The 26173-nt window shown below is 44.0% G+C and overlaps 1 protein-coding gene across 10 annotated transcripts in view; it reads left to right on the top strand.

The window, feature by feature from the left end:
- Window positions 1-2857: 2857 nt before the first annotated feature.
- P4HA3 (prolyl 4-hydroxylase subunit alpha 3) overlaps window positions 2858-26173 on the top strand; it is a 119787-nt gene continuing 96471 nt past the window's right edge. For 5 of the 10 annotated variants that reach the window (XM_060159993.1, XM_060159992.1, XM_060159995.1 and 2 more), the window contains exons 1-7: window positions 2858-3072; window positions 9758-9900; window positions 10935-11158; window positions 15404-15553; window positions 20754-20805; window positions 22696-22859; window positions 23103-23279. In XM_060159993.1, coding sequence (XP_060015976.1) covers window positions 2873-3072; window positions 9758-9900; window positions 10935-11158; window positions 15404-15553; window positions 20754-20805; window positions 22696-22859; window positions 23103-23279 — 1110 coding nt within the window. In that variant the 5' untranslated portion in view covers window positions 2858-2872. The remainder of the gene's footprint in view (window positions 3073-9757; window positions 9901-10934; window positions 11159-15403; window positions 15554-20753; window positions 20806-22695; window positions 22860-23102; window positions 23280-26173) is intronic. The other 5 variants (XR_009542462.1, XR_009542463.1, XR_009542460.1 and 2 more) reach the window with 1 other exon arrangement.

Below are 26173 nucleotides of genomic sequence, written 5' to 3'. Positions count from 1 at the left end.
CCATATAGATGGAAAATAGATTGGTGGTTGTCACATGGGAGGGGGATGGAGAGTGGCAGCTAATGGGCATAGGGTTTTTTTTGGGGGGGGGGTGCAAGAAAATATTAGTGGTGATGGTTGCACAACCTTGTGAACATAGTAAAAATGAATGAATCGTACACTTTAAAAATGTGGATTTTATAGTTTGTAAATTATATCTCATTTTTTAAAAGAAAAAATACTTAAGAAAAGTTTAGCAGAGTTATATATAATTACGTAGTTCTGTCTGCTGAAAGGACCTGAGAGCAGAGACACTACAGTTGCAATGAGCATACTTAGCACCCAGATCTTAGTTTCTGAATGCAAGGAACCAGGGCTCATGGGGGAAATGCTTGATTCCAGGACAGGAGCAGGGAAAGTACATGGCGATTTGGAATACCTTGGAAGTAACAAATTATGGAAGTGCTCAAGGAATGAAGGGGACATATCAAAAGGACACAGGAGCCAGATTGAAGAGGCTACCATTGACCAACTCTAGGGCAATATGAGGTTCAAAATAAGCAAAGTAATGAATTATAATTCATTCAGTAAAATTCATGAGCCCATACTGATGTAAAATAAATGAATAAGTAAATAAATGGGGCATCTCAGGATCCTTAATCACACCTGCAAAATTCCCTTTGCTATGTGAGGCAACATAGTCACAGGCTGTGGGAATTAGGACATGGGCATCTTTGGGGGGCCATTATTCTTCATACTACAACCCTCAACCTTCTATGGGCAGAAAGCAGGCTAAGATGACTACTCAGTTGTAAATACAGACCCTTGGCCATTCCAACATGCCCACAATAAGGGGAAGTGTAATGGAGAGGAAGTCAGAGTGGAAAGAGAAAATTGTCATTAAAATAGCTTTATTTTGCAAATTTTACAAGTACATATAACCATGTGAACATATTGTTAGGTTCTGCCACCCCTCAATCCTGAGGGTGTTGGAAAGGGTTTGTGCAAGTTAAGGGCCTTGAGGCTTAAGCTTCAAAGGCTTCATGGTAAATCTGCCTCTGGTAGCAATTAAGAATATGGCCCCTGGATCCACACCACCTGGGTTCAGGTTCCTGCTCTACACTTACCAGCTGTGTATGTTGATTGCATTGGTGTTACAGATCGGGTTCTCCAGAAGCAGATGCTGAGATGAACTTTGAAGTGCAAGATATTTGTTAGGGATCAACATCTGTGAAAGGGACAGGAAGCAGGAAAGGGCAGAGGAAGAGGTCAAAGAGGCTTGACAAAGCGTTGATTAATGTGGCAGGAGGGCTAGAGCTAGTATTGCCTCTCAGAGCTGTCTCATGTTGGGCCTAAATGGCTGGGCCTTTATTCCCTCACCTTGCTCAGTCACTGGATGGCTATTAACACCACCTTAAGAACTTCCACTGGGGGATTTCCCTGGTGGTCCAGTGGTAAAGAATCCACCTTCCAATGCAGGGGACATGGGTTTGATCCCTGGCAGCTAAGCCTGTGCGCCACACTACTGAGCTCGTGTGCCTCAACTAGAGAGCCTGCGTGCTGCAAACTACAGAGCCCATGCGCTCTCGACCCCAGGCACCACAACTACAGAGTCCACATGCCCTGGAGCCTGCGTGTGCCACAACTAGAGAGAGAAAAACCCACACGCCACAACTAGAGAGAAGCCCGCGTGCCGCAACAAAAGATCTGCATGCCTCAACGAAGATCCCGTGTGCCGCAACTGAGACCCGATGCAGCCGTATAAATAATTTTTTTTCAATTAAAAAAAAAACTTCCATTGGATTTTCATAACAGGCTAAATTTCTTCGTATGACATGCAAAAACACTTCACAATCTGACAGGCCCAACCACAAGGAACTTTTCATCATTTCTGCAACTCAAACTATTTTCCATCTCCGAACCTTGGCATACATAGTACCTTCTCCAGGAAAGCCCATCCCTCCCTTGCCCGACATCTTCCAGACAATTCCTTTTCATCCTTTTGGACCTGCACACATTGCCCCCTCTGTGAAGCCCTCTCCACGGTCTATGCATGGGGATGGGCTCCCTCCTCAGAGTTGCCCGTGCTCACTGCACAACCCTCGGTTACCCTGACAGCACTTTGTGGTTATTTGTTTACATCTCTGTCTCCCCTTGTGAGTCTAGGGTTGGATCTGCTATTTCTTTGTCCTCAGCACAGTGGAACAGGTGCTAAATATTTGTTAAATGAATGAATGAGTGAATAACATTGCCTGGGAAAGAGGGGGAAAGAATAAGTAGTAGGATACAATAATAATATTTTTGTTTGCTTCAGTGATCATGGGTATGTCATGTAGAGCAGTGACCCAGGACCCCAGAGTTTTGGGTTGTATAGGTCCTAGATTTGTCATGCGCTGACCCTAATGGCCTTCACCCTCTACCTCCGGTCAAAATTCTACTCATCCTTCAAGATGGTTCAGACGTCAAGTCCTGTGTGAAGTGTTTTCTTCCCCTCTGGTCTGTCACAGCTCTTTACCCGCACCGCTGTTACCATACCATGTCATTTACTCTCCCGATTTCTGCATCAGAATCCAGTGATGTTTCTGCATTTCCACCCCTTGATCCAGAGGGGTGAATATTTTTGGATGGCGTTGTACAGCCATAGACTGGTGAATTCATGCCTCACCACACCCGCTGCCTCAATTTCCCCAAGTGTGAAATAGACACAGTGGAAATGTTTTCCCAGGGCTGTGATTTAGTCCACATGCAGTCTAGGGAGCTAGGGGGCAAGAAGGTGGGAGGTGGAGAGCGAGGGGAGGGGTCAGAGCGAGGAGGAGCCGGGGGCGGGCCGGGGCGGAGCGTCGGGCGCAGGGCCGGACTGGAAGGCCTGAGAGGACGCGCGCCAGCGCCGGCGATGGGTCCCGCTGCGCGGCTGGCAGCGCTGCTGGCGGTGCTGGCGCTCCAGGCAGGGGACCTGGCCGGGGTCGCGACGCGCGGGGACACGTTCTCGGCGCTGACCAGTGTGGCGCGCGCCCTGGCGCCCGAGCGCCGGCTGCTGGGACTGCTGCGGCGCTACCTGCGCGGGGAGGAGGCGCGGCTGCGGGATCTGACCAGGTGAGGGCACGAGGGCGGGGTCTGAGTAGGGGAGACCGAGTCAGAGGACGAGGCCAAGACACTGTGCCACGGCGGGGGGGTGGGGGGGGAGGGGTAACTCTTAGGTTCATCGTCACCCTGCCGGGACCTCACACGCGGTGTCTCACCGTGAGACTGCGATACCATGGTGGCCCAGTGTGACTCCCCAGATACACCGTCATCCTGTGTGGGACCTCAAGACACTGTGTCACACTGTGTAGGACCTTTGACTCTGTCCCTCACACACACACACAGTGGCACCCCAATCCAACATCACACCGCCAAGTTGATACACTGTGGAGAAGTGTGGAGCAGCGACTCCGAGGAGGAGTAGGGCCGCCCAAGGTGTTGGGGTCAAGCTGTGTGGGCCCCCAGGCTGTGTGTCACAGAGACACAACGACATTGCAAGAGTGAAATGGAGAGAAGAGTGACACTGTAGCCACACGTGTGTTGACCGTGTGACCCAGGGAACAGATGTTTAGTATGGGGTGACATTCTGTGACCATGTATGAGATTTACGTGTCACTGAGACTGGGTAGGCATGACACTATGGATATCATAGTCTGCATGTGAAGGATGTCGAGTAATTGTCCAGGTCACTGTATGAATAATGCTTTGTGTTCATCAGTTTATTCAAGACATATGTTTGAGTGCTTACCATGAGCCAAGCCCTGTTCCAGGCACTAGGAAGAGAATGGTGAACAAGACCAAACCCTGCTCTCTAGGAGCTCGGAGTCTGTAACATCATGATTGTTAATCTGAGACGTCCGTCCTTCCCCTTGCTTTCTGCTCTCCCTTCTCTTTACACACGTAACAGCTCTAAATACTATAACTGAGATGTTATATGAATATGAAAGTATTTGACACCAAGAAAACACTGGGCAAAACCATAGTTGATGGTAGGGGATGCTGAGTGTAGCACACACCGGCAGATGCTCAGCCAATGTTGTTTTGCTCTACAGTCAACAAACGACTGTAAGACTTGGAACACTGAGGCACTGTCATCATGTATTGACTCTGCAGTGTCAAACAATGAAAGATGGATGATTGGATATGATACCATGTCTATGAATATGTGCTGTGCACCTTCTCCTGGGACACTGAGAAGCTCACAATATGAGAAGCAGAGGTGTAACCACATAGTTATCTGAATATATTAATACTGTATTTATGTCTTGTGACGCTCAGCTGAGCTGAGACCACAGAGGGCTATCTCACGATGTGCCGCTGATAAAACTGTGAGTGAGTGTATGCGGTAGTAACACTGTTTCCAGGCCATATGGGAAGAAGGTGTGAGGGCCACTATGGCTGTGTGGGAGAACCCATGTAGAAGAGAATCAGTTTGTGCGAGGAAGTGTATGTGAGAGATCTTGTTTGTTACTTAATGGTGACTGAATTATGATGTAATTTGGTACATGGTCTTAAGTATGTAGTTTGCTTATAAGTGGTTGTATGCATGTTTAAATTTACTGTTAGTTTGAAATAGCATGATGATACACACACATGTAGAGTATACGTAAGTGTGTATTAATTATAACAGTAAATGATAATTTCAATAATTCTTGTCACTTTTTGGAGTAGCATAGTCGCCTAGTGTTCTGTGGGCCCATGCTTACAGAGCAAAATGATATAATTTTGTTCATTGGTGGAAGTAGAACAGACTCTTCTCTTCGATTCAAGATGCCATCCTGCTCCCTGCTACTCATGTGCTTGTTCTCATACCACTAATCTCTTTATTTGAGTGGCTTAGGTGGAGATGGGTGTCAGAATCCTGATGCCGGGCCTCTTGGGGAACAGGTTCAGAAGAGAGAGCTTGCAGTGTTGATCACTTCTTCTTTGAATTTCTAAATTCAGAAATTAAATATTTTTGGTGTTGAAACTACCACTCCCTACCCCAAGTTAATGAATAAAAATTATACTAGTTATATTGGGTTGGCCAAAACGTTCATTTGGGTTTTTCTGTAACATCTTCCAAAAACTTGAACGAACTTTTTGGCCAGCCCAATAACATATACAGTTGTATACTAGTATAGTATTACGAATACTAGTTATATAATATTTAGCTAACCCGTACCTTTTTTTGTTGTTGCAGTTTAAAAAAACCACCAAGATTTAAAAAGTAGTATCAGCAGCAATTACTTCTGTGCTAGGAATTAAGCATTCAGAATATCTCAGAAGAACCGAGACAAAGCCATTTCTGAATTCCAAAGGAGAAACATATTGAATGAAAATAGCCCATGTATTGTGGTTGGGTAACCTGTCCAGGCTATGTTTAATGCAGGGATTGGGTTGCAAATTTTATGTGCAGATTCTTGAAGGAAAGGATCTGATTTTCCATTCTCAGCATTTGTTAAAGCAAAATTCCGTTTAGGAAACCCTGAGGTTTGAATTCAGCATCCAGTAACTCGCTCTCTGAAAACCAGCTATTGGCTCAGAGGCTGAGCAAAAGGCCAACGTTTAGATTCCAAACCAGCCTCAGATAGCAGTTGATAGGTCTTTTTTTCTTTGTGTGACAGAAAGATGACATACCTGAACACTGAATTGAATTATGTGCTGCAGTAGAGATCAAACCCCTGCCCTAAATAAATTGACACCATAATACAAAGTGGGATGTGAAGAGAACAAGGAGATGTTGCTTTTGATCTGATGGGTGACTTGGAACAGATCTTCACCTCTCTGTCTTGCTTTCTCTTTGTGCCTCAGTTTCCTCTGATGCCTGTTATACATTAGTTCTCAAGCACCAGATGAGGAATCTGTTTATTCAGTTGTGGAAAAGGTGATGGAAAGAAATAATAGAATGGTTGTGCCAAAAGGATTCATAGAGTTATTCTAGACTAGACCAGTTGTGCCATTTTATAGAGGAGGAAACTGAGGGATAGTTGGAGGCTGGGTCAGGATACCTCTCAGGTCTCCTTCCAGCTCCTCCGCATTCAACTGTCTTATAAAATCCCTGCCCACTCAGCCTCAGTTGTCCCTGGACACTTACCCTTCAGGCTGAACTCAAGCCCAAGTCTCTGCTTGTGAGTGTTTTTGTCTAGCAGTGGAATATCTTTCACTAAGTAGTTCCATATGGAGCTGAAGCAGGAAATAATGGGTAGTAAAAAAAAAAATCCCACACCCTGGAGGCTGGTTTAGTTTCAAAACCCTAGAGTAGCTGCTCTCAGATACCCCTGTCTTGGGGATCAGAGACGTCCTGGGACTAGACAGTCTTCCTATTTCCTCCCTGGGGCACCCAGGTGCAGATCCTTTTTCCTTAGTTTATGCTTGAATTGAACGTTTGGCTCGCTAGAAGCACCTCTACCCGAAGCAAGTATTCTGTTTCAGGCTCTGTTTATAGTTGAGGCCCCCTTGAGAAATCCTTAGTTCTGACTGTTTCACGGGATTGAAATCCACCACCACCCTGCCACTCCCTCCATTCGTCACTTCCATCCCTTTCCACTCACTGAAGTCCTCCACTCTGGCCAAAGGACTCTTCTGTTCTCACGTGCTCTTGCATACATTCATATAAATCCATATCCTTTTCACTTTGCTCACACTTCCTTTTCTTAAAAATATTTATTTATTTTTGGCTGCGTTGGGTCTTCATTGCTGCGCACGGGCTTTCTCTAGTTGCAGCGAGCGGGGGCTACTCTTTGTTGCAGTGCGTGGGCTTCTCATTGTGGTGGCTTCTCTTGTTGCGGAGCACGGGTTTTAGGCATGCGGGCTTCAGTAGTTGCTGCATGTGGGCTCAGTAGTTGTGGCTCGCGGGCTCTAGAGCACAGGCTCAGTAGTTGTAGCGCATGGGCTTAGTTGCTCCGTGGCATGTGGGATCTTCCCGGACCAGGGCTTGAATCCGTGTCACCTGCATTGGCAGGCGGATTCTTTTCTTTTCTTTTCTTTTCTTTATTTATTTTTGGCTGCATTGGGTCTTCGTTGCTGCACGCGCGCTTTCTCTACTTGTGGCGAGCAGGGGCTACTCTTCGTTGAGGTGCATGGGCTTCTCATTGCGGTGGCTTCTCTTGTTGCGGAGCACAGGCTCTAGGCACGTGGGCTTCAGTAGTTGTGGCGCACGGGCTTCGTTGCTCCACGGCATGTGGGAACTTCCTGACCAGGGCTCGACCCGTGTCCCCTGCATTGGCAGGTGGATTCTTAACCACTGCACCACCAGGGAAGTCCCCACACTTTTTTCTTTTACTTCCATTGTTGTTATTGTATTGTTTTCAAAATTAATAATTTTAAAACAAAGGGAAAAAAGTCTTAAAGGGCAGGACTAGAACTCTTAAGTCTGCCTTACTATAACTAATAACTTTCAACAATATAAATCCTGTTAGAGGGTTAGCAATGGAATAACCATAGTATGCCAGGAAAGGAAACAGCATCTTTTGCTTGTATGAACACTCTTGTAGGACATCGAGGAGGAGAGAAATTAATGAGAAAGATGATCACTTCTGGCCCCAACATTTCTGGCCATTTTCTGCAAATGTTGGCAAACCAGAAAGGTTGGAAGCATGCTGGATAACCCACCTGTTCATTCCCCATTACAACCATCACCAGTTTCTATATGATCTGCTTCCTAAATATCTCTCCTGAAACCATCCCATTCTCTGCTCCCACTGTCACTGTTATGGCCTTTCTGCCTCTGGTCACTTCCACTTCTAACCCCTCCTCCCCACCCTCTCACAGATTTATATATGTAACGTATCATAGTGCGTTCCACTCTCACTTAAAACCTTTTGCTGCTCCTAATTGCACACAGGGTAAAAATCAAATTTTTCAGCAAGGTCTATGAGGCGCTCCTCACTTCTCCAGTCTAGTTTCCCCATTCTCCCAATATACCCCATGCTCCAGCAGTACTAAACGGCTTGTAATTTCCCTGTTTCTCTCTGTACCTTTGCATATGTTGAACTGTCTCTGCCTGCCTTGGAAGGAGGCCTCCTTCTCCCTTCCTCGTTATTTGCATTTACCCATCAAGCCAGTTTATTATCTCCTCTGTGAAACCTTCTCTCACCTGCTCTGGCCAAGTTAATCACCCCCACTGTGTACTCTCCACTAAGCCTTGTTCTTAAATCTGGTGTTGCACCTGTAATGTAATTATTTGTGATCTCAAAGGCTGCAAGTCTTTAAGATCAAGGTTATTGTCTTATTCAAAATTTTGTTCCTAGCTCCTAGAAGAATGTATTTCATTTATTCTTTCATAGAAATATATATTGAACTTAGGAAAAGAATGCGAAATCAGCTATTTTCTTGTCCATGAAACCCTTGATTGGACTTCCCTGGTAGCACAGTGGTTAAGAATCCGCCTGCCAGTGCAGGGGATACGGGTTCAATCCCTGGTCCAGGAAGATCCCACATGCTGTGGAGCAACTAAGCCCGTGTACCACAACTACTGAGCCTGCGCTCTAGAGCCCGTGCGCCACAACTACTGAGCCTGTGTGCCACAACTACTGAAGCCTGAGAGCCTAGAGCCGTGCTCTGCAACAAGAGAAGCCACTGCAATGAGAAGCCCGCGCACCACAATGAAGAGTAGCTGCCGATCGCCGCAACTAGAGAAAGCCTGCGCGCAGCAACGAAGACCAACACAGCCAAAAATAAATTAAAAAATAGTAATAATAGATAAATTCTCCTTCTCTTCTCCTTCTTCCTCTCCCTCACCCTTTCCCTCCTCTTCCCCTCCCCTTCCCTTTCACCATCCTTTCCCCCTCCTCCTTATTAAAAAAAAAAAAAATCCTTGATCATTGGACCCTGTCTTGCCTGTTTATCCTCAGCTTCCAGCATGGAGACTGACATCTAGCAAGTGACTTACTGAATGATCAAATATATGTCAAGCCTCTGTGCCTTTGGACACATTGGTCCCTCTTGGCTCAAAAAAACTACTCTCCTCCCTTCTTTGCTCTAGCTGCATGGGAAACAGTGTGGCAAAATCAGCCAAGAACCCCAGCTTCAGAGTCAGGCAGGCTTGGGTTCATTCCTGGCTTTGCTGTTTACCAACAGCGTAGCCTTGTTGCAGTTTCCCCTCCTGTAAAAAGTGCATGATAAAATCTATTCTAAGCATCGCTGCGGGGATTAAATGAGACAATATGTTTAAACCACTTAACAGGATGCCTAATACATGGTAAGTGCTCGATAGTAGCTATTGATATTTTAACTAATCCTTCGGAACACAGATCAGGTGCCATATCCTCTGGAAAGTCTTCCCTTACACCTTCTAACTCCCACCTGGGTTAGGTGCCCTACCTACAAATCGCCAGAGCATTTTACAGCATTATATGCTCTCTTCTCTCATAGCACATAGCACGGTTTTCATAATTAATTCAACAATGTGTTTGAGCTTCTACCAGACTCTAAGTTTTGATTATAGAGTGATAAGAGGAAAAAGGATTTTCTTATTTGTGACCTCCTTGAGAGCTCCACTGTCTCTTGCCTTTGGGTCTCGAGCATCTAGCATGATAGCTGACGTACAAAACTTGACCAGTGGAGACTGACTCGCTGAATGAACAAATGAATGGACCTACTTTTGTTGTGTTGGTAGTTTTCATATTCTTTGTGCTTATTGCTTGGAATATTACATGAGTCTCAAGGGGTTCAGCATTTCATTTTTAACTACTCTAAATGTGCATACACCATGCCAGCCTTCACTCGGTAGAGTGGTTGTATCAGTAGGTGAGATCATTCTACTCCTCTCTTTCAGATTCTATGACAAGGTGCTATCTTTGCATGAAGATTCAGCAACCCCTGTGTCTAACCCTCTGCTTGCATTTACTCTCATCAAACGCCTACAGTCCGACTGGAAGAATGTGGTACATAGTCTGGAGGCCAGTGAGAACATCCGAGGTAATGAGGAGGAGGGCTGGAGGGTGAGAGAAGATTCTATCTCCTGACTTAGTGGAAAGGAGAGAGGTTCTGAAGGGATGTGATGAAGGATAATGAAGTGGGTAGGTATTACTTGATCTCCTTAGCTCTAACTATTACAAAGAACTAGGTCCCTTTGTTAATATGTTTATATAATTATAATTAGAAAGCACTTTTTTCTTTTTTTTTCCAGTAAGTTTTTAGTTTAGTTTTTTTTTTTTTTTTGGCTGCACCACACAGCATGAGGAACTTCCCTGACCAGAGATTGAACCTGTGCCCCCTGCAGTGGAAGCGTGGGTTCTTAACCACTGGACCACCAGGGAAGTCCTAGAAAGCACTTTCATATCCATTATCTCATTTGATCTTCACTCCAATCCTGTGAAGAACTATAGGTTATATCATCCCATTTACATACATGTAAAAGTGATATCTTTTGTTTTTTAGATTTTTTTTTGATGTTGACCATTTTAAAGTCTTTATTGAATTTGTTACAATATTGCTTCCATTTTATGTTTTGGTGTTTTGGCTGCGAGGCATGTGGGATCTTAGCTCCCTGACCAGGAATCGAACCCACACCCCCTGCTTTCTTAACCACGGGACCGCCAGGGAAGTCCCTAAAAGTGATGTCTTCTAATAATTTCTATTTTATTAAGTTGCCACTACAGTGTGATCTGTAGTAAGATCACTTTCCTAATTTACTGTACTTTGTACTGAAGAAGTTTGTTGACTTTGGGGAAGTTAAGAGGAAGAAGAGTTTGTCCCCCAAAAGGCAAGACTCTCGGAGACAGGTAGAATGGAACGACATGATAAAGGTGCTTAGTTTTTACTCTAGAGTGTCTGTTCCTCATTCAGAAGATTTTGTTACCCTGGGAACAAAAGCAGATAAAACATTATCTTTGCTCATGTAATATTATGAGCCTGATGATTATGGTGATTAAGGTGATGATGCCTTGCTGTATTAAATGCTCACCGCCTGTTTTTTGAATGGTAGATTGATGCTTTCATGACCTTTACAGCTCTGAAGGATGGTTATGAGAAGGTGGAACAGGACCTGCCAGCCTTTGAGGACCTTGAGGGAGCAGCAAGGGCCCTGATGCGGCTGCAGGACGTGTACATGCTCAGTGTGAAGGGACTTGCCCGAGGCGTCTTCCAGAGAGTCACCGGCTGTGCTGTCACTGACCTGTACAGTCCCAGACGGCTTTTTTCCCTCACGGGGGATGACTGCTTCCAAGTTGGCAAGGTAATGATATTCAGAGAGAGGGCAAATTGCTCAGCTCTCTTTCTGGGGGATGAAATCACTATATCCCGATTCCTTTTACATATTTCTAATTCTGACAGCAAACTTGGAAATTTGGTATTATTCCCCGTTTTCAGATGAAGAAACTGAGGTTCAGAGAGGGTAAATAACTTGCCTAAGGTTACACAGTTTTAAGTATCAGAACTAAAATTTGAACCTGCATCTTTTAACTCTGAATCCCATGCTCTTTCCATGATAAGGAAATCACATACTTAGGACACTCTTGAGAGTGAAGGAGGTGTTATTAGCCAGGATGACAGACATAAAATGGGACTGTCCTGGGAAAAATGACCCTATGGTCACCCTAAGTAGAGCACCCCACCAGTAGATGAACAGCCAGGTGGAAAGGAGAAGCAGGGTCAAAGGGTGGGGGAAAGGAAAGGAAATGGTGATGTGAAGGTTGATCACGGAAACTCAGCCTCCTGAGACTTTGTGAAATCCCTTGCAACATTTCCTAGGCATTTATAAATACTAAATTAAAGTAGTGCCAAAACACAGGCCATTTGGGAATTCCCTGGTGGTCCAGTGGTTAGGACTCTGCACTTCCACTGCAAGGGTCACAGTTTCGATCCCTGGTCGGGGAACTAAGACCCTGCAAGCCGCGTGCTGCGGCCAAAGGAAAAAAACATCGTTTTAACATTGCTTGAGAAAACAGACTTCAAGAACCTTCCTTATGAGATATTTAACTGATCTTTGATCACAAGTTTTAAACACTCTTGAGGTTATTTTACAATATATTCTTTGTTAGCCTTTGCCCAAGAAGTAATGGAGTAAATCCTTTTTAATTTTAAAGATGCATATTGCAGGAAAGTGAATTTTTCCCAGCCCCTGCAATATTCATTAGCCGATATAAGAGGGGGCCTCATGTGTCCTGAATCCAAGTTTTGAGAATCAGTCTTCCAAATTAATGTGGAGAGGGTTGCCCTAAGCCTCTCTGTGTGCCATTTTTCCTTTTCTGAAATCCTGAATAGAATCAGAGCTGAATCATCCTGTTCATGGCTAATTTAAATTGAAGCCAGTTAAAACAGCTCCATGTATGGTACCAATATATGCTTCCTTAGTGAGGTTTTTCTGAGACTAAAACCATATGTTGAAAATTCAGTAAGTCGCTTCCTAAAAGTCTCACTGGCAATCCTTATTTCTGTATTTATTTACTTATTTTGAAAGATAAAACATTTCAAATATAAGAAAAGTACACATAAAATAAGAAGCAATTATATCTATAATTGAGATGAAATATATGTTCAAATTTTGCTATATTTGTTTCAGATTTTTTTTCAGATTTTCTAAAAAGAATTTACAGATAGCTAAATACAGCCCTACTTCCTTTTCCTTCTCACCACTCCCACCCTTTCTACTCTAACCTTGCCCAGGTACCAGGTGACCACTGTCCTAAACCATACCGTAAGTGCTCTTGAGTCACTCAGCATGTTGTATCTGTGAAATTCATACATGTTGTGGCATTTATCAGCAGTTCGTTCCTTTCTATTGCTGACTAGTATTCCATTGTTTGAATATACCACAAACTGTTTATCTAATCTCATGTTGATGGATACTTGATGTGTTTCCAGCATCAGCTAGAATAAAGCTGCTATTAACATTCTTATGTACGTGTTTCTGTGGACATTTGTTTTCATTTCTCTTGGTTAAATACTTGGGAGTGGTATTGCTGGGTCGAAGAATAAACTTTGATAATTATTAACATGTAGACAAATCTGTTTCATCTGTACCCTCCTCCATGGATTATTTTAAAGCAGATCAATCTATTTTCTGAAATTCTTAATTGTCTAGTTTTACTACCCTCCTGTTGGTTGACTCTTGTTCATTGTCAGTTGTTTCCTGATATAGTTTATCATTTTTGATTGTGAGCTTATTTTTAGCAGGACTTTTTCCCCCCTAAGAGCCTTTTTCTGCCCAGAGTTGTAGGAATGTCCCTTCATAGTGTTTTGGGTTTTCTTCTTCCAGGTACTCTGGTGGTATCACTAGCCTTAGATACTTATTTTTTTTCCCCTGTACATTACATCCCCATGACTTATTTATTTTATAACTGGAAGTTTATAACTTTTGACCCCTTTCACCCACTTCGCCTCCCCCCTACCCCTGGCCTCTGGCAACCAATCTGCTCCCTCTATTTATGGGATTGGGGTTTTTATTTTTTTTTTGGTTTTGTTTCTGTTTTTGTTTCCACATGTAAGTGAGAGCATATGGTATTTGTCTTTCTCTGTCGGACTTATTTCACTTAGCATAATGCCCTCGAGGTCCATCCATGTTGTCACAAATGGCAAGATTTCATTCTTTTTAATGGCTGAATTATATAGATCACATTTTCTTTATTCATTCATCCATTGATGGACACTTAGGTTGTTTCCATATCTATTTCTCTGAATAGAGGCCAGACAGAAACAAACCAACTTTCTTGTCTCCTTATGACAGTGGGTAGATTTTTTTCTGGTCTACTCTTTCCCTTATAGTGTAGTTTTTCATGGGTTTCAGTTTTATGAGTGTGTCTTAATTCCAATTCCTAGGTTTGGGAGGTCTACAGAAGGCTCACATACTGTCCTCATGCAGGTATTATAACCTAAGGTTACTAAGTACCAAGGTTACTAGAACCAACCCCCACCCCATCCTAGGCAGCTTCAGCATCTGCTCATAAGCTTATTACTTGGATTTTCAACTCCTTTTTTACTTCTGGTACTTGGGTATTTTCCAGTCTTTCTTGAAAATATATAATTAAATGCTTTTTATATTTTATTCAAAATTTCTAAGTCTTTGTGGTTGGAAGGATTCCAGTTATCTCAATCTGCTGTATTGCTGAGACTTAAAGTTCCTCATGGAAATCTTAATTAAATAAATTGTTAACAGGAAAAGTTCAGTCATTCTTTATTGTTATTCTTCAACTCAACGTTTTTACAAATAGAAAACTTAAGGACCAGAAAGATAACACAGCAGGCTAATGGCAGATGGGGGATAGGAATGGACTTAACTGTTTAGGCGGCAGAGTTGCAGTATCTCTAGGTTCTGCCCTATTTTTCTGCCTGCTGGAAATTATACCTGAATTAGAAAGAGGCCTTCCAAATCTGTGACTTTATAATTCCCTGCTGTCTCCAACATCAACTTGCAGGAAATTCCGCCTGCAGTTCTGGTATTCTAGTTAACTGTAAGCTATTAGGAGACGGGAGCTATGTCTAGTGCGTGTTGCCATATTCCCCACATTCAGACATTTAATATAGGACAGGTCCACTGAGCTCTCATAACGTTCCAATGTCTACCTTCATTAAGATGTCTAATGCATTATGTCACAATTATTGGTTTACTTATGTGCCCCTTGATTGATTGTAAGCTCTTTAAAGGCAGGGACCACCAGGTACATTGTAAATACTCAGTAAATATTGAACAAATAAATGAATGCTTTTAATCCATTCCTCACATTGCTACCAACAGCATCTTCCTGAAAACATGACAGTCACACTCTAATTAGCTTAGCCCCTATTGCCTTTTTTTTTTGCGGTACGCGGGCCTCTCACTGTTGTGGCCCCTCCCATTGCGGAGCACAGGCTCCGGACGCGCAGGCTCAGCGGCCATGGTTCATGGGCCCAGCCGCTCCGCGGCATGTGGGATCTTCCCGGACCGGGGCACAAACCCGTGTCCCCTGCATCGGCAGGCGGACTCTCAACCACTGCGCCACCAGGGAAGGCCCCCTATTGCCTTTTTATGTTTATTTCCTGCTTCTCTTCGCCTTAGACTATAGCCACAATATACTGCTTGAACACATTCTTGCTGTTGGTTTCTGTTTCTACCATTCCCTCACCATAAAATGACCTTCATTCCAATCTCTGCTCATGGAAATTCTTTTCCTTCTTCAACAAAGGCTCATCTCAGATGGCACTTCTTCCGTGAAGCTTTCTGAGATTCTCAAGCATTCATGCCATTCTGCCCAGTGTTATAATTACTTGAGTTCATATCTCACATCTCCCCAGATTATAAATTCTTTAAATGCAAGAATGCTTTATATTCTCCATGCCTAGTACATTCTCTTGTATATAATAGATGCTTAATCTATTTAATTTAAATGAATTAAAGAGAAAACTTGCCTTCTTGGGTTCCAAAGGCCCTCCACTCTTTGCAGTATCATTTCCTTTCTCTACCCATGGACTAAGGCTTTAGTGACGGTACTTATGCTCCCTGCAGGTGGCCTATGACATGGGAGATTACTACCATGCCATTCCATGGCTGGAGGAGGCTGTCAGTCTCTTCCGAGGCTCTTATGGAGAATGGAAGACAGAGGATGAGGCAAGTCTAGAGGATGCCTTGGATCACTTGGCCTTCGCCTATTTCCAGGTAGGGGAGGTAGCAGGGGGCTCACTGCTTTCATCACAGTAAGCGTAATGCTTTATATCTGCTTTACAATTTTCTAAGCATTTTCATGTCTCTTAATTTATTTCGTCTTCCCAACAGGACCAAATGTGAGTCAAGCAGTGCAGTTGTTTTGTTATTTCCCTATTTCTCATGTGAGTAAACTGAATCTCCAAAGAATTCCTAGCTTGTCACAGAGTTCACAGAGCTGGGATTAGAGCCCGAGTCTGTCTGATTCTTCGTTAGTACTCTTTCCAATGTACTGACTACTTTAAAGTCATCGTCTCCCATGTAGGAGGCGGTCTCTTACCTGTAGCAGCAGTAGCTGCATCCACAAATGTTTAATAGCTTCATAGCCAATGCAGATCGCTCTTTTGCCCTCTCAACATTTCATAACTCATGCCAGATATTATGCCATGATACTGCCAATGTCAAGGAAGAAGTTTGATTGTTAGCCTCTCCCGTCTGCAGTCAAGTCCAGCTGTGACATGAATAGTGTCTGGATACACAGCTGGTGCCATTGGTCCAGAGCATCAGCTCAGTACCTCCTCCAGCTGTTGTTTTTCTTTGGCACTGTTGATCTATAACCTGTTGTGCCCCTCTTGAAAGCTCGTTTCCCTACATGTGGGAGCTGCCATCCTTTGTGTAGCTAATCCCATTTCCCACCAGAGTTGTACAGTCTTCAAGAATAGGCTGGAAAAATCACTACAGAGCCAATTCCCTAGAGTTTCCAAAACTAATAAACCATTTCTGCTCCATACATTCCTTTTCCTTTATCCCTTTTCCTGAGAAAAGGGAGGAGGACGTGCGTGGTCCAAACCCATGTGTTGCTGCCAAAACAGCAGTGCAGCAAATAGACCTGTTCCTCTCATGCAAATTCCTGGTAAGTGGCTCTTTGTTGTAAAACTTTCCAAGGTGCTCTTCCTAACTCTGCTGCTTAATTGCTACGTACTAAAGCTGAAACAGAATCCCTGTGATGCAACAAATGGCGAGAAGTTATTGAATTTTAATAGAAGAAGAAAATGGAGAATTGATGTGGAGACTCAGAGAAGATAAACTAAAGCAGCTCACCCTGAAAGACAGAGTTTTAAATACAGTGTCTGACTAATTGTTTTGGTTTTTTTCCCCTATGACGACTTAGATTTCTCCTCTTCTCACTTGTAGACTCTCCCTTTCCACAATCGTGCTTTGGTACATTTTATTCATCTTACTAGGCGTAGCTCAAATGTCATCTATTTTGTGAAGTCTTCCTTAATTCTCCTCAGACTCTCCTTCTTTGTGCTCTCATGGTACATTTTTTTTTTTATCCCACAGTAATAGAACACATTGGCATTGTCTTATGGACAATTTCTGGTCCCCCTTTTTTTTTTTTTTTTTTTTTGCGGTACGTGGGCCTCTCACTGCTGTGGCCTCTCCCGCTGTGGAGCACAGGCTCCGGAAGCACAGGCTCAGCGGCCACGGCTCACGGGCCCAGCCGCTCCGCGGCATGTGGGATCTTCCCGGACCGGGGCACGAACCCGTGTCCCCTGCATCGGCAGGTGGACTCTCAACTGTTGCGCCACCAGGGAAGCCCTCTGGTCCCCTTTTTACCCTTAGTAAATTAGGGGTAAATGTCCCTCCATGGACCTTACATTATCATATAAAATTATATATCTATGTATACCATGAAAAGTATAATATATATGATATTATATATAGTACTATTATTATTTCTTTTTCATGATAAATTTTAGTGAAAAATCATTTCAGTAACTACTAATAATGAGAGACAGTAGAGTGTAGTAATTAAACCATAGGCTCTGAAGTCAGGCAGACCTATGTTCAAATTCTGTGAAAACTTGGGCAACGCACTTAACCTCCCTGGACCTTAATTTTCTTATCTTTAAAGGGAGATAATAATGATGCTGTAAGAGTGTGGAAATAATTTTCCGAATAACCTTCTGAGTTTTTGTCTGAGACCTCCCTGTAATGTAAGACAGATTAACAAAAGGAACAATAAACATAAGTTAACTAACATGTATACCTCCTGTAGACATGGGAGCTATTGGGGCTGGGAGGGAGGTTGAGTAACTCTCTGAGGGGATCTACACCTCCACCTTAAATACTGTATCCAGCTAAAGATAAAAGAAAGAAGGTGTGGGGAGAGCCAGTTCTGGGAGGTGACCAGGCATAGCAAGCAAGGGTAAGATTGTTATGTAGATTTAAGTGGGTGCCTTCTCCATTGATAAGATTCTCCTCTGATGTAGAGTCATCCTTTTCTTCCAGGTACACAGGGGGAGACACCCTCACAAATGGAGATTTCCTTTATAAATGTAAATTTGCCTTACAAAAGGGCAACTTCTACTCTGCTTTGAAAAACTTCTCCTGTATCTGTTGTTTCTCAGAATAATTAGCTTAAAATAATCTTTATGCCAAAGAGGTATATTTTAGGGTGGCGTATTCTGCTACCCTTCAATGCTTACCTCAAAGCGTTGTCATGAGGATTAAATGAGCTAATACATGTAAAGCCCTTAACACAATTTATGACACATATGCACTCAATAAATGTAATCTATTTTTATATTATACACAGTATATATTCTCTTTTTTCATTTAACATTATTTAGTGTACACATTTCCAAAGGAATTTAACTGGGACATCAAAAGTAACTCTAACTTTGTTCTTGATAAAATATTTTACCTTGTGATAAAGCCCTTGAGTTTCAAAAATATGTAAAATTGTATTTTAGTTCTCTTCATCTCAAAAGGGTTTGAAAATCTATAACCCTGAGTTAATATCTGACATTACAAGATATTAGTAGATTACTTAACTATCTCTATGTTAAGTACAGAACAGAATAATTCATGATATTAAATAATTAGAAACAATCTATATGTCCAAACAATAGCAGAATGGTTAGATTGTCTGTGATGGAGCTTCTAAATGGAATAAAATGCAGCCATTAAAAATGCTGTCTTGGGGCTTCCCTGGTCGCGCAGTGGTTGGGACTTGAGCTCCCAATGCAGGGGGCCTGGGTTCGATCCCTGTTTGGGGAACTGGATCCCACATGCATGCTGCAACTGAGAGATCGCATACCACAACTAAGGAGCCTGCGTGCTGCACCTAAGGAGCCCACCTGCCGAGGCTAAGACCCGGTGCAACCAAATAAAAAAATGGGGCTTCCCTGGTGGCGCACTGGTTGAGAGTCTGCCTGCCGATGCAGGGGACACGGGTTTGTGCCCCAGTCTGGGAAGATCCCACATGCCGCGAAGCGGCTGGGCCTGTGAGCCATGGCCGCTGAACCTGCACGTCCGGAGCCTGTGCTCCGCAATGGGAGAGGCCACAACAGTGAGAGGCCCGCGTACCGCAAAAAAAAAAAAAAAAAAAAAAAAAAAAAAAAAAAAAAGGTTAGGAATGTAAATTAAAAAAAAAAAATGTGTCTCTCTTGTACACCCATGTTCATAGCAGCACTATTCACAACAGCCAATAGGTGGGAAGCTATCCAAGTATCCATCAACGGATGAAGGGATAAGCAAAATGTAGTGTATACATACAATGGAATAATACTGAGTCTTTAAAAAGAAGGAAATTCTAACACATGCTACAACATAGATGAACCTTGAGGACATTATGCTAAGTGAAATAAGCCAGTCACAAAAAGACAAATACTGTTTGATTCCATTTATATGAGGTATCTAGAATAGTCAAATTTACAGAGACAGAAAGTAGAATGATGGTTACCAGGAGCTGAGGGGAGGGGAGAATTGGCAGTTGTTTTTTAATGATTAGAGTTTCAATTTTGCAAGATGAAAAAACTCTGGAGATTGGTTGCACAACAATGTGAATATATTTATTTATTTATTTACTTAATATTTATTTATTTATGGCTGCATTGAGTCCTTGTGCTGTGCGGGCTTTATTTAGTTGTGGCGAGTGGGGGCCACTCATTGCGGTGCTCGGGCTTCTCACTGCGATGGCCTCTCCTGCTGCGGAACACGGGCCCTAGAGTGCGCAGGCTTCAGTAGTTGCGGCACGCGGACTCAGCAGTTGTGGCTCGCAGGGTCCAGAGCACAGGCTCAGTAGTTGTGGCTCACGGGCTTAGCTGCTCCGTGGCACGCGGGATCCTTCCGGACTGGGGCTCGAACCCGTGTCCCCTGCATTGGCAGGTGGACTCCCAACCACTGCGCCTCCAGGGAAGTCCCATGAATATATTTAATATTGACACTACTGAAACTATACACTTAGAAATGGTTAAGATGGTAAATTTATGTTTGTGTTTTTTACCACAATGAAAAATAATAATTAAAAAATGCTGTGAAGACTGTAAAGATATAAAAAGTACTCCTGATTACACTGTAGAGGGAAACAATCAGGATATGAAAATGTATAAGAAATATGATTGTATGTAAACACTATATATTATCCAAAGTGCTTGAAATGCCTGGCTTTCAGTGTAACATTTTCCCCCTATTTCTCATATGTTTTATAGTGTTCTTATTGTTACTTTTATCATTAAAAATGAATTTTTTCACATGCAAAAATAAAATGATCAGAGGGAAATACAGTTCTAGCAGCTCATCATCATTCCATGGCACTCAGAGCAGGATCACAGCCCACCCTGCCTGGGTTCTGTTCCCCAGGTTTGTCTGGAAATCCCCTGTTTACTTTTGACCACATGCAGCCCAAGGTTGAATGACTGCAGGGAGAGTCATTACTATGCAGTGGGAACGGTTCAGGTTTAGTTCTTCCTTTGCCTTCCTCTAACTTTGTGGACTCTCAGAAGTACTGAGCCTGGAGAGCAAATTACATTTTTAGTAGGGTTTTTATAGTTCCATATTAATTTTAATAATAAAATATACCAAAATAACAACACCCTACAATTACATGGTTTTGCATGCTTTGAAAGACTTGAGGGCATTTTAAGACAGTTTATTTTCATTTATTTTTCTCCATTCCCTGGTAAGGGTGTTTATAAGTCATTTGTAAATGAGGAAACTGAGGAGACCTGATTTGGATCAGGGCTCAAATCCTGAATTAGAACAGAGAACCTCTACATTTTAGTGGGCAGCTCATTTCAATGAGTCTTACTAGCTACTCTTGGTAAGAATATTTTATAGTTTTTTAAAAAATCCATGTAATGGTTCATCAGAGGAGATATCCTTAGTGCAGTTAACTCTTTCTTTTCCTTTTCTTTCTTTTTTATAGGTGGGAAATATTTCCTGTGCCCTCAGCCTCTCCCGAGAGTTTCTTCTGTACAGTACGTAACGATAAAAGATAACTACAGGTCTGACTTACTGGGAACTCCCTCGTGCTCTTGGCCTTTAGCCCTTGCAAATGAGACACAGCTGTCTATTTTTATTTTTCTAATTTCATAATCCAAGGCACATTTCTAATTTTTGATTAAATCTTACATATTGATCAAGAGTTTTTAAGTTAGTTAGAAAGCTAAGAAAAAGATATCAACCTGTCCCCTTCCTCCTCCACCCCCATCCAGTCATATATATTAGTGTTGCTTCAGTGGAGAACAAGTCCGAGATTGGGAGCCAGTTTCTTTAGGGACATTTGAAGATCCAGGTGTCGGGAGCAGACCTGGGAACGAGTGCAATCAATGAGAGCTGTGTGTGCAAGAAGGAGAGTGACTCAGCAGGGATGTTCACTTTGGCTGCTCATAGAAAGATAGCAATTCTTCTCTTTAAACCAGAGCTCACTTTGCTATGCAAGCATCCTGCCCAGTTGGCCACAGAGTTCAGCTTCAACCCTCTTCAGGCAGCGCCTCAACCCTCTTCAGGGAGGGAGATTTACTAGCTTAGCTCTACTTGAATATTTTTGCTTAAAATGTTGGTGGTAGATGGCTTCCCAGGTTTTCTTTTAATAAGATAGTTAGATACTAAAGTAAGATACATAATCACTATTATGTTTTAATATTTATGAAGTATTTCATGTAGGATTTCACTGTCACTTTCTAATGAATCCATTTAGTAATGTTATTCCTTTCTGATAATTTGGCAAACAGTAGGATAAGGAAGTAGCTGTATGGTCTGGAAACACGCAGACAGTTAGTGGTACAAATTGATGACCCAACCCCTCTTTATTTCTTTGTGCTTTATCTATTAAAATCTCTGCCTCTCCCAGAGAACCCAAATTGTGCACTATTATAGGTGGATAAGTAGGACACAGCAAATTGAGATTCCTGGTTCCATAAATGGTTTTGCAATATTTTTGTTGGTATTTTGGGCTCATTATTTCCATTCCCCCAAACTTCATTTATTCTCTGGTTAAAAAAGGATGGTAATTTCTGTCCCCTCCTTTGCCAGAATAATGGTGGTGGTGGCAGTGGTGGTTAGAAGGACACTGAGCTCCTCAGAGAAAGCTGCTTTGTGAGCCTTACAACAAGTCAGCACCTCCTTCTGAGATGCACTGAGAATCACACACAGAGGCTAGCAGGCCGTGGGTAGCTCCAATCCATGGGGGATCTGCAGCCAAAGCGGGCACAAACAAGACACAAGACCCCTGTAGGAACCTAGGCTAGAACCAACGTCTAGAACCCCTTTGTCCCATACTGCTCTGCTATGTCTAGGCCAGTTAGGGATTTTTTGAAGGATCTGGTAGAGCTGGGAATAAATTAGCTTCCAGTTCTCTAGGGAAGAATAGATCGGGTCTCTCTGCTATAGGCTTTGGCTCTTTGAACTTCTGTTTCATAGCACTTCCTTGTTGTGTTGTGTTGTGTTGTAAGTAGTTAATATGTCTTTTCTCCATTAGACTCTCAACTCTGGGAGGTTAGCCTCTAGCACAGTGTCTGGTACATAGTAGATGTTCACTGGAGAGTTGGTGAATGAATGAATAAAATATTGAAGCTTCTTCCCTCTACATAAAACTGACCATCACACCATCCTACAGCCACATCCTCATGATTCCTTGGTCTAAGAGTGTTCCTTCAGATCTACCAGGCCCTACTCAGTCTTTTTTTTACTGCCACGTACTCTCCTGGGAGTGAGGGCCTTACATCCTCCTGTGCATGGACACAGAGAGTTATTTAGGTGGCCAGTTGCTGGTCACGTGTGACAGTGAAGCTATAGGAAACCTTGGTGGCACTCTCTGGGACCACCGTTTGTTAACCTGTGTTATACCCTGATCCGATTTCTTCCAGGCCCAGATAATAAGAGGATGGCCAGGAATGTCTTGAAATACGAAAAGCTCTTGGCAGAAAGCCCTAACCAGGCCATAGCTGAGGCTGTCATCCAGAGGCCCAACGTACCCCACCTGCAGACCAGGGACACCTATGAGGAGTTATGTCAGACCCTGGGTTCCCAGGTAGGATTTCTCAGGGAATGAAAAACGGAACAGGCTCGGATAGAGGGAGAAAAGGTAGAATTGGGACGATGTGAGGGGAAAGGCTGATGCACTAAAAAATAAATAAATAAAGCTCACTTGGACAGCATCAGTGACTGAATGCTGAATCTCCTGCATTCCAGGTTTTTCATGCTGTAGTTCCCCTAAATCGGTTTCCGCTCCTAGACCCTTCTTCTCTTAAGCTATTCTAGTCTTTCCTTTCAGCCTACTCACTACCAGATCCCCAGTCTCTACTGCTCCTATGAGACCAGTTCCAGTCCCTACCTGCTGCTCCAGCCTGTCCGGAAAGAGGTCATCCACCTGGAACCCTATGTTGTTCTCTACCATGACTTTGTCAGTGACACTGAGGCTCAGAAAATTAGAGGCCTTGCAGAACCATGGGTGAGTGTCCCCAAGGCCTGCCAAGAACTTCCCTTTGTTTCTTTATATGACTGGTGTTCAGAAGTGTGAGAATAGGCAGCCTGAACAACTAGATACTTCATCTGTTCAGGAGTTCAAAATACCAGCCATTCCATAAAACTAATCAATGGTGAAAAAAATCACAGTAGTGGTTGCCTCTGGAGGGAGAGGACTGGCTGAGAAAGGATACAAGGGGATTTTCTGGGGTATTGGAAATGTGCTGTCAATGTCTCGTTAGGGATGTGGAGTGCATGGCTGGATGCCTTTGTCAAAACTCAGCAAATGGTACTCCTGAGATCTGTGCATATCATCGTATATAAATTTAACCTAAAAAAATTAAAGGAACCCTCCTCCCCCAGTACCCATCATTCCATATACATGGAAGAGGTCTACAACAGCAGTAGAGGTCGGCTTCATCCTCCCATTGCCTGTCTGTCTTGGGCTGGCTGCAGCTCCACCCCGTGCTGTCTTCCTCCGGGACCCAGCCCAACAGAGCAGCCTCTTTTTGGAACACTGCCGTCTCACGCGAGAGGAAAAAGGCAGAGATGGCAAACTACTAGCTGGTTCTTAAAGCTTCTGCTTGGAAGCACCAGGCATTTCTTCCATCCACGTTTCCTTGGCTAAGGCACAGCGTACAGCTAACACTGCAGTCAGCAGGGAGAGTATATCTTAGTCTCCCATGGAGAAGGCTCTGCACCAAGCTTGATGTTGATGCGGAGGGGAGTTTAGTCCGTCAGGAAGTGTGGCAAACATTTAGAAAAATCATGCAGTCGACCTCACCACTGTAAGCATGTTGCCTCTTTACAAACGGTACATTAAGATGGTCTCAGAACTACTGTGTCAAAGCAGACATTGTGGCCTTCACGGTGTGCTATTCACCCCGGCAGCCAGGCCGTCACTTACCTGCTGTGTGCCAGACGCTGTACCGGGTGCTTGGGCTGTTACGAGGAGGTTAAGTATTGCTCGCTCCCATTTAGGAGCTTCCTGCAGAACGGGGAAAACATATTTACAATGCACTGTGATACGTGCTGTAATAGAGGTGTGTGAGGGAGTTGTGCTACGGCAGCCTAAAAAGGCGAACCTTCCTCCGAGGGAAAGGCAGGGAAAGGCAGTCAGGTGAAGAGCAAATGGGGGAAGGGGGAGAGTTAGAAACAGAGAAGGCTTCTCTGTGGACCTGAGATTCATCAGAGTGAAAGGTGGCAAAGGGTATTCCAAGGAGACAGACAGTCTGTGCACGGGCCTGCTGTGTGGTGTGTCCAGAGAGTAGGGGGAAGCTCGGGGGCTGAAGTGTGCAAGGGAGGGGCTGCGAGGTGATGGGAGATAAGGCTGCAACGTGAGACACAATTAGAAGCGCTGGCAGTACCAAGCTGGGGAGTTTGGATTTTATCTCGAAGGCAGGCGGGGAGCTGTGGGACAGTTTGAAACAGGAGAGTGCCCTGATCAGGTCTGCAGATTTTGAGGAAGTCTCTGACAGCAGACGTGGATTGGAGGGAGAAAAACAGCAATAATAATTTCATCTAAAAGCCCTTCAGAGAAATCTGGAATCTTTGTACAGAAGGTTTTTGAAGCGATTAAGCTCCCCTCCCTGGTGAATTGGAACGACGTATTTTCAATAGCTTTGGCTTCTCAGTGAGCCAGCGGGAGCGTTTGGCCGCAGCTCCTTTTTCCTCAGGACAACTCTGTTGCTGTGGTAACAGGACAGGCGGCCTACTCGGAGATGTTCATTTAATCCCTCATAGCCAGGTCATCTGTTTGGCACGCACAGATCTTGCCACTCTCCCTTCCTCCAGAAGCGTCTCGCCGGGGTTGCTGATCCCTGGCTGGTCTTTGGCTCACCCAGGAATAAGCCCGGGGTGTGTGTGGTAGTGGCTGCCCCATGGGATGGCAGCCACCTCAGTGGCTTGTGTTGAATTTCTCTGCCCCTCTTCACTGTGTGTTTCTCAAAGAAGCATTTCTCTGCTCTCTCATCACTCCTCCCCCATCTGCATCCTACACATCCTTGAAGACTCAGCTGAAACCCTATGCCTCTCTTGGCCCCTATCCCTGACCACTTTGGCCCATTTTCATAGATTCTTTCAGGAGGAACATTTTTTCAGAGCACTTTTTGGGGCAACATACAGTAACCTCCCTCCTCTGAACTCAGTTTTTGTCTCCACCTGTTTGGTACTTTCATTTATTCTGCCATTTACGTGTTGTCTGGAATCACGATCAGTTTCATGGGTTAGCATCCTGTCCCCCCAGCTAGACTGTAAACTAGCAGGGATCATATGTTGTCCTTGAAATGCCTGGCTCCATATTAGGCCCGTTGTAGCCAGAGCAATTTGCAAAGGGTCACATCGGACTGAGTCAAGCCCTCACTTAAACTCTTTAATGGGTCACTTTTTTTTCTTTTTGCGGTATGCGGGCGTCTCACTGCTGTGGCCTCTCCCGTTGCAGAGCACAGGCTCCAGACGCGCAGGCTCAGCGGCCATGGCTCACAGGCCCAGCCCCTCCGCGGCATGTGGGATCTTCCCGGACTGGGGCACGAACCCGCGTTCCCTGCATCGGCAGGCGGACTCTCAACCACTGCGCCACCAGGGAAGCCCTAATGGGTCACTTTTGCTTTTAAATGATTACAGAGCTCCTTGGCCTGGCTGCTGCCACTCCCTCTGCAGCATGTTCCCATTATACTGACACCCTAGCCACCCTAAACAACTTGCATCTCCATGAACAGGCAGTGCTCTCACTGGCTCCCCACACACTCTTCTCTCTGCTTGAACCACTCTTCCCTTGGTCTCTTTCCACCTGTGTGATTCCAGTTGTCTTTTGGGCATCCTGGGAAGCCTTCCTGTCCTTCATAAGAATGGGCTAGATGCTCCTTCTCTGTATTTCCATAG

This window comes from Lagenorhynchus albirostris, chromosome 9 (assembly GCF_949774975.1).
Source record: "Lagenorhynchus albirostris chromosome 9, mLagAlb1.1, whole genome shotgun sequence".
Lineage (NCBI taxonomy): Eukaryota > Metazoa > Chordata > Mammalia > Artiodactyla > Delphinidae > Lagenorhynchus > Lagenorhynchus albirostris.
This window is presented reverse-complemented; position numbering and strand designations above follow the sequence as displayed.